We start from the raw sequence: 7,808 nt of genomic DNA on the forward strand, positions 1-7,808 counted from the left end.
ATCCTCCGGTGATGATTAAAAAAAATATCTCAGCCTGGCCCGTGTAGCTCAATGGATTGAGCTGGGACTGTGAACCAAAGGATCGCTGATTGGATTCCCAGTCAGGGCACATGCATGGGTTGTAGGCCAGGTCCCCAGTGGGGGAGAGGGGGGTGTGCAAGAGGCAACCACACATTGATGTTCCTCTCCCTCTCTCCTTCCCATCTCTAAAAAAAAATAATAAAAATTTTTTTAAAATCTCAGCTCTCTCTCAGGGTTTTGCCTGAGGCCAGGAGAGAGTGGGTCAAAAGCCTAAATAAAACACAAAGCAGGAGCCCAAACCAGACACACACACCCAGCCTAGAGTGCCTCCACCCACGCCTCAGTTTCCACAAGGAACCTGTGCGCATCGGTCTCCTTCCTGCCACATCCATCCCTGCGGGTTGACAGGCACCCCCTCTGTTTGGTCTCCGCGAGAACCAGAGGTACAGCTCCACAGGGGTAGGATACGGAGATGACCCGGACACAGAACAGAGAGTGTGAGCCAAGCCCGTGAAGAGGAAGACAAGGCTCTCAGGCAGAGCGAGCCTAGACATGCTGGGCGCTCCCAGGTATGGTCCCACCCATGCAGGTGCCTCTTTGGAAAAGAGACAGAAGGGATGTCAGTCTTCGTAGCCGCTCTACTCCTTCAGGGAATTAGGTGACCTGGCTTTGACCTTGGGCTTCAGACCAGAAAAAAAGGGTGGGGGAGGGGAATGCGATAAAACAAGAAAGTGCCCTTCTGGGTCCTGACGGAAGAGGCGACTGGGAGGCTAGACTCCTGCGGTCCCTGTGGAGGAGGGGGCTGGTCACAAGATGCCCTCATCCCTTTTGGATTCTGGTTCCACCTCCCCAACCCAGAGCCGCAGAGGCCCTGCCCTGAGATCTTACCTCAGCTATTTCTCACCCCAGGGTGAAGGTGGGTCCAGACCCGCCCCTCCTCAGTTTCCTATAAGTGCCAGGAACCAGGGGCGGCTGGGCCACACACCATGAGGCCCTCCGTGACACCGAGGACCTTCCTGCTGGCTTTCGCACTGCTGTGCACCCTGCTGGGTCTCGGTAAGTGACTCCCAGGATCCTCAGGAAAGAGAGGACTAGGAGAGAGCATTCAGCAAGGTCCTCCAGAAGCAAAGAGGGGGTGTCCTGGGGATTCAGGGTCATGTTGAAGGCCGAGGCTAAAGGAAGAGAAAGACTGGGAGCCCAAGAGAGGAAAAGCTCAAAGGCTGTTGTGATTGGATTTCTGAGAAAGGAAGGGGCAGGGTGGGCTCTGAATCCTCTGTCCCCCAGGAGGGGTCTCAAAACAAGACATTGGAATTCTAGAAAATGAGGGCATGACTACAAAGGGGCATCTTTAACAAAACAAAACAAAACAACACAAAACACTGGAGGGAAGGGAGAGATCTGTTTTTCTGGACTCTCAGGAGTTCAAATCCCTGGCCCCTCTTCCCTTAGAGGCAGGCATTCAGGCAAGCCCCCCCCTTCCCCAGGTCCTAGGGGTCTGGGCCCCCAGCTGTCCCCCCCTGTCAGGACGAAGGGGTCCATGCCCTCAGCCCTCCTGGTCCTCGCTGTTCCTTCTTGAGCTGGGATGCAGAGCCCTGCCTGAGCTTCTACTGTCTACAAGACCTGCATACACAAGGCTCCCGCAAAGAGGGTCCCACACCCAAGAACCAGCTGGAAGCTTCACGAAAGTCCATGGAAACCTTCCCCAGGACCCCGCCCTGTCCCTGAGCCTTCTCAGAGGACCCGGGCGTCCGAAGCCCCCAGCCTTGTAATTAGGTGAACACGCTGGTGGCAGAGTCGCTTCCCGCCTCAAGAAGCAGCTTTGCTGGCGTCACCAGCGCGTCCCTGGTGCAGCGCTGGACAGTTCCCCGGAGCGCGGTCAACGCCCCGCCCAGGAGGTTGTCCCTCCTCCCGCAGACGCCCAGAGTCCGCCCCTGCCCGCGACGGGGGTCTCCGGGATCCCCAGCCCACACCACCCGGGACGACAACCTGGCCCTCCCTCTGCACTGCAGGGTGCCCGCTGAGCTGCGAAGTGTGTAGGGGCTCGGGTCCCACGTGCAGCGGGAAAATGAAGACCTGCGAGGCCGGCAAGGACGCCTGCGTGGTCATCGTGGGCGAGTCGAGCACCAGTAAGAGCGCGGAGCGTGAGCCCCCCGGGAGGTGGGCGGACGGGGGAGAGTAAGACTGTCTGGAGGCGGGTGGGGGGACGTGAATTCCGTGGAGCTATAGAAATCGTTGTTGCCTGGGATTTCTGAAAGAGACTCTCCGAAAGAGAAGATGGGGGTGGGGGCAGAAACGGGGGCCTTTTCAGGCAGGAGTGGGCGAGGAAAGGACACGGGGACCCAGTAGTGAGAGGGGAAGAATCTCACGGGCCAGGTGGGAGGCGGACAGAGGAGAAGGCCGGGGCCGCGGTGGGCTGGGAGTCAGGCAGTCAGGCAGGGCCGTGGGCGTGGGAAGGAGGACCGGGCTACCCCAGGGATCGTGGGGATCGTGCAGGGGGAGGAGGAGGGATGATGTTGGGGTAGCAGGAGAGAAATAAAAGGAGAGAGGAGACAACCCCGGAGCACAAAGGAGAAGTAGAGATGGGGCGGGGGGAGGCTGGTGAGTAGAACTGGAGAAGAGGGGGAGGCATAAGTGGAAGGGAACCTCCCAGACCTGAGACAGAATGGGGGGATGGGGAGCAATGGAAGAGAACAGAAGGGGCAGGAGAGGGTGGGGGGACGGGGCCCCGTGTGCAAATGAAAGGCTGTGACAGCAGGTGACCTTGCAAGTAGGACCCATCCCCGCAGGAGGGGTGTGTCAGGAAGGTGAGAGAGCTCGCAGGCCGCCCTACTCACCTGTCCAGCATTGGCGGGTGGGGGAAGGACCGGAAAGGCTTGGAGAGATACCCGCCTCCCATCTGGGAAGGAGATGCAGACCCTGGGGGTGGAGGAGGAGGAGAAATTACGAGGCGGGAACCCGTTGGTGGGGTGCAGAGGGGGGACGTTTCAGGTGGGTTGGGAGAGACCACGTGTGGGGAGGAGGGAAGGCAGTGGAGACCCGAAGAGACCACTTAAGGCAAGACCTGGGGGTAGCAAAGGGGGTGACAGCGGGCCATCAGTTGGAGATCTGGGGAGAGACCACCTAGACAGACAGGGGGTGTTGCAGGGCGGTGGTGTGAGGGCTGGGCCTGTGGGAAGTGACCCCTGGCCCGGGAAGGCTGGAAGCCAGCATCTGACACAGCTGCAGGGCAGCCACAGGCAGCCCGGGAAAGACCACAGACCGTGGGACCTTTAGAGGGTGGCCTTTGCGTGGCAGTGGGGTAGAAGGGACCATTTTAGGCAGACCCGGCTTGGCAATGGAGAACAGCAAGTGACCACCACAGACTGACCAGGGGCTGTGGCAGTGAGGCCAGGGGTGAGGAGAGCTACCTAATCCACCACTCCAGACGGCACCCCAAGCAGATAAGGGGGTACGGCTTTAGGAGGGGTGGAAGAGGTCATCCTGGAGAGTCATGGGGTGGGGGAGCTGTGGGGGTGGGAGGTGCCCCCAGGACCCAGCCCCACTCACCCCACCCTGCAGAGGGCCACCACTCCGTGAACACTTACAAAGCCTGCATGAAGTTCAGCGACTGCTACTCGGGCTTTGTGTCCACCACCATGGGCCCCAAGGACTACATGGTGTCCAACACGAACTGCTGCCAGAGCGACGGCTGCAACCGCGGCTCGGTGCCCCGTAAGTGCCAGCACAGCCCGGCATCGGGAGCCGCCCCTTCCAGCCCGAGCGTGAACCCACCACGGATCCGTCCTTGGTAACAGAGCAGGGCGGGCCCCTTGCTCGCTGATCCTCACTTTCCACTCCTGTAAATGCACTGTCCACTCTCGGCCGCTGCTCCCCAGGGTTCCTGTGAGTTGGGGGGACGGTTCTAACGTCTCTTTGCACCTTGCACCCCACCCTGACACCCAGCTCCCCAGAACAACCGCACTGAGAACGGCCTCCTGTGTCCTGCCTGCATTGTGCCTTTCCACGAGACGTGCCCCGGGACCCAGGCAGCCCACTGTGTGGGCCAGGAAACCCACTGCATCTACTTCGCTGGCAACGTGCAGGCTGGTGAGGGGCACCTGGGTCTCTGGAGGAGGGCACGGGGACCCCAGAACCGGAAGCCCTTGCTCGCAGGTTCTAGGGGGGGGGGGGATGGTGGCCCCAGAGAACTGGGCGAGGAGGTAGCAGGATCAAGAGTCTTAGGTCACGAGGAAGGGGGTGGCTGGGGGCTCCGAGTCCATTCTGAAACCCCCCTCCCAGGTATCATCAACGCCAAGTTTGCCACTCGAGGCTGCGCTACAGAGAGTGCCTGCAACACCAAGCCCGGGGCCGAGGTGCCCTCAGCCTCCTATCTCTACTTCCTGCGCAGAGCAGACTGCCTTCCAGCCCCCCAGCCGCCCGGCAGAGCCGAGTGAGGAACTGAGGAATGTGCGGCCCGAGTTCCCCATTGGTGCTCAGCCTGCAGCTCCCTGTGTGTCTATAAAGCAAGCAGATTAACCAGGCAAGCCTGGCAAGTGTCTGTGATGTGCTGCATCTTGGGGAAGTGGGTTGCAGGACGCCGAAGGCTCAACCTCTTTGGAAGGAAGAGAGGGGAAACCCTACCTTTAAAAAGGAGGATTTTAGCCCTGGCTGGTGTAGCTCAGTGGATTGAGTGCGGGCCTGTTAACAAAAGGATCGCGGTTCGATTCTCAGTCAGGGCACATGCCTGGGTTGCAGGCCAGTCCCCGGCAGGGGACTCAGGAGAGGCAACCATACATTGATATTTCTCTCCCTCTCTCCTTCCCTTCCCTGTAAAGATAAATGAATTAATTTTTTAAAAGATTTTATTTATTTATTTTGAAAGAGAGGGAGAGAGGCTTGCCTCTCACACGCATCCCGACTGGGGACAGAGGGAACCTGCAACCCAAGCACGTGCCCCGACTTGAATCAAACCGGGGACCTTTCGAGTTTGGGGCAACGCCCAACCAACTGAACCACACCAGTCAGGGCTTATGAAAGGATTACTCCCTGCTGGGCCCCTGTCTAAATGTTTTCCGTGCTGTGCCTCATTTCGTCATTACGGCAGCTTTGAAGCTGCTATTAGTATCCCCATTTCACAGACGGATGAACCGAGGCACACAGGGTGATGTCATTTGCCTTGGGTCAAACCGCTAGGGGGTGAGTCAGAGGCCAGAGTCCATCATTACTGCTCCTGAGTCACCTCCCCTTTTTTTTGCCTCAGTCTTCCTGTCAGCAGAATGTGGCTCTTAATAGTAACACATGCATAGAGTTGTTGTACGAGTCAAATGAAAGAAAACTAAAAAAGTGCTTAGTGCAGTGCCTAGCACCTTTAAGACAGTGGTGATTCCAGAAACAACAGCCTAAGTAAATAGTAATCACCGTAATAGGTGCCACTTAGTGAAACGGCCATTAGGTGGCAGGTGCTAAATATCATCCCAGACCAGGATGGAATAGATTATGCTACAGTAACAGAGAAGTCCCTGATCTCAGTGGTTTAAAACAACAAAATTGTATTAGTCAACGCACGTGCCATAATACTATGTAACAAACAAAACAGACTTATAACAACAAGCGTTCATCTTCTTAAGCATTTGTGGGTGGCCGGGGTGGCTGTACTTCTGGTCGTGGATTGGCTTGATACGGCTCTAGTGTTGGAAGGAGGATTCAAGTTTTTAGGGTTGCACAGTCTCCTGAGGTCAGTGGCTCTGTGGCAGATCACAGGAGCCCGAAACCCAAGTGCATTGAAGGTCCTGGCGGAGTCAGGTCTGCTAATGTTCCACAGAGCAAAGTAAATCACCCGGTTGAAAACATTCGGGAGCAGGGAAGCTTCCTTCCCCTCCAGCGGGAGGAAGAGGGATGGGATTTGCTGGACAAGTCACAACAGGCTCATTCTTCCTTTGCCTACAATTCTTCCTTCACCCCGGTCCTACATGTCTGGCACTGTCCGCAGGTGTTCTGTTCGTCGCTGGCACTGAGCCGCCACTGACCGAACACGGCCCATTTCTGTGCACAGGAAAGTCTCACCCGGGTGATTAAATGCTGCAGCTCAGAAATGACTTAACACAGCTCGTTGAATGGAGCTGGCCACGTGGCCCCACCGGGCAGCAGGCGGACCAGGAAGTGCAGCTCTGCCCCGTGGCAGTGACATGTTCCACGGACAGCATGCATGGCCACCGTGGCCTCTCCGGGGCTCTTCCTCATCTTCACGGCTCCATGCCATAGGGCTCCATTATTCCCATCCCTGTTTTCAGGGAGAGAAACTGAGGCTCAGAGAAGGGATGTCACACTGAAGGTCACACAGCTAAAAGTGGCAGAGCTCCAGATTGTATTTATTGTGTCACGTGGAGGGGGAAGAGAGACCACATCACAGAGAGAGGGAACAAGCCTGTGTTAGTTACCTTTTGCCACGTGACAGACCACCCTCGTGGCTTAGAACAACCACCTTTGATTTTGCTCATGATTCTGAGTCAGCAGCTCGGTCTTGGATCAGCTGAATGGTTCTCCGGCAGGTCCCCGCTGGGTCCGGTTGCCTGTCTGCTAGGTGGCCCTGTTTCAGAGGGCTGGCCGGCTGCGGGCTGGGGTGTCAAGGCTGACTGGGCCACATCTCTTATCGCCCAGCAGATTATGTGGGGCTTCTTGACGTGGCAGTGGTGGCGGGGGTCCTCAGGGGCCCCAGTGCACGAGCACTTCCCAAGCCTCCACTTACATCATGTTTCCCATTGTCCCAGTGGCCCAGCCAAACCCCGTGGCCAGGTCTGGAGTCAGCATGACAAGGACTGTCCAAGGGCTTGGCTACAGAGATGCTGAACAAGTTGGACGCATTAATGCGCCCAGGTGCTTCCAGATCAAAGATGCTTCACCATCACAAGCCCCCAAGGTCAAAGCAGGCACTGGTCCATCCCAACCCCCAGGGAGGTAAAACTCCGATACAGATAAAGTCACTTGTTTCCAGCCCAAGGAAGTCTTTCCCATACAGAACCCCCGCTGTCCTTCCCCTCCCATGGCTCAGGAGTCCCCACCCTGGGCCCCCTCCTCCCTCAGACCCGGGAGTCCAGACTTGAGCTCCAGTTCAAATCCCAAGTATCTTTTTTCCCCTTCACATCCCAAAGGAAGAGAGACAGAATGACATTTCTACGCACTTTTATTCACTCCTCAAACAGCCACACCCCCGATCCGCCCTTTCGTGGTTCTTCACCTCAGTGGATACAAGTCCCTTTACCATGAGGCAGAAATGTGGGAAACTCCACTTAGATGATGAAACGTCTCATCACTCAAGTTCTTTCTGCCTGTTTCTGACCAATGGCAACGCCAAGATTCATCATACGCTTCCATGCATTCTTGCCTTTGAGGGTCTTCCAGCCTGGAGGTGCTACGCAGACACACCCTAAGGGCAGCCAGCGATCTGTCCAAAAGGGAGACTCAGTGCTTTCTCCTTAGATGCTTCCACAGACAAGCGCCTCGCTAGCAACCTTATGCCTCCGCAAAGTCTGAAAGTCAATGCCATCAAAAGTCAACCACTCAAAAAGGTAGCTGTGACATGCACGAGTACCAGTGCAGTTATATACAGTAAGATGATCGGCACTCCCAACGGCAGACGCATGCAAAGAAAACCGGGGCGGGGCTCGCTGTCTCAGGCCCCACCTCTGGCATGAACCCCACTGGCCTAAGGGCAGAGGGAATTGGGAGCAGGGGAGCAGAGGTCAGACAGGACCAAAATCAGAGGTGGTGCCAACATGGCAAAGAGGACGGCATTCTGTGAGCAAAGATGC

At 56.9% G+C, this 7,808-nt stretch overlaps 1 protein-coding gene across 1 annotated transcript; it reads left to right on the top strand.

The window, feature by feature from the left end:
• The first annotated feature begins 267 nt into the window (after positions 1-267).
• On the top strand, positions 268-4,534 carry PINLYP (phospholipase A2 inhibitor and LY6/PLAUR domain containing). Its single transcript, XM_037152307.2, has 6 exons — positions 268-590; positions 931-1,077; positions 2,031-2,147; positions 3,580-3,732; positions 3,964-4,107; positions 4,300-4,534. The coding sequence occupies exons 2-6, from the start codon at positions 1,008-1,010 to the stop codon at positions 4,452-4,454; spliced, it is 639 nt and encodes a 212-aa protein (XP_037008202.1). The 5' UTR covers positions 268-590; positions 931-1,007; the 3' UTR covers positions 4,455-4,534.
• Positions 4,535-7,808: the final 3,274 nt, after the last annotated feature.

The sequence above is a fragment of the Artibeus jamaicensis genome, unplaced genomic scaffold (genome assembly GCF_021234435.1).
Source record: "Artibeus jamaicensis isolate MK-2021 breed Jamaican fruit bat unplaced genomic scaffold, CSHL_Jam_final scaffold_11, whole genome shotgun sequence".
Lineage (NCBI taxonomy): Eukaryota > Metazoa > Chordata > Mammalia > Chiroptera > Phyllostomidae > Artibeus > Artibeus jamaicensis.

Bases quoted from the DNA above. Each gene is read 5' to 3' on its own strand.
- PINLYP (XM_037152307.2), top strand. From the start codon at position 1,008: ATGAGGCCCTCCGTGACACCGAGGACCTTCCTGCTGGCTTTCGCACTG. The intron at 1,078-2,030 runs GTAAGTGACTCC...TCTGCACTGCAG, and splicing joins GTGCACCCTGCTGGGTCTCG to GGTGCCCGCTGAGCTGCGAA. The intron at 2,148-3,579 runs GTAAGAGCGCGG...CCCACCCTGCAG, and splicing joins CGTGGGCGAGTCGAGCACCA to AGGGCCACCACTCCGTGAAC.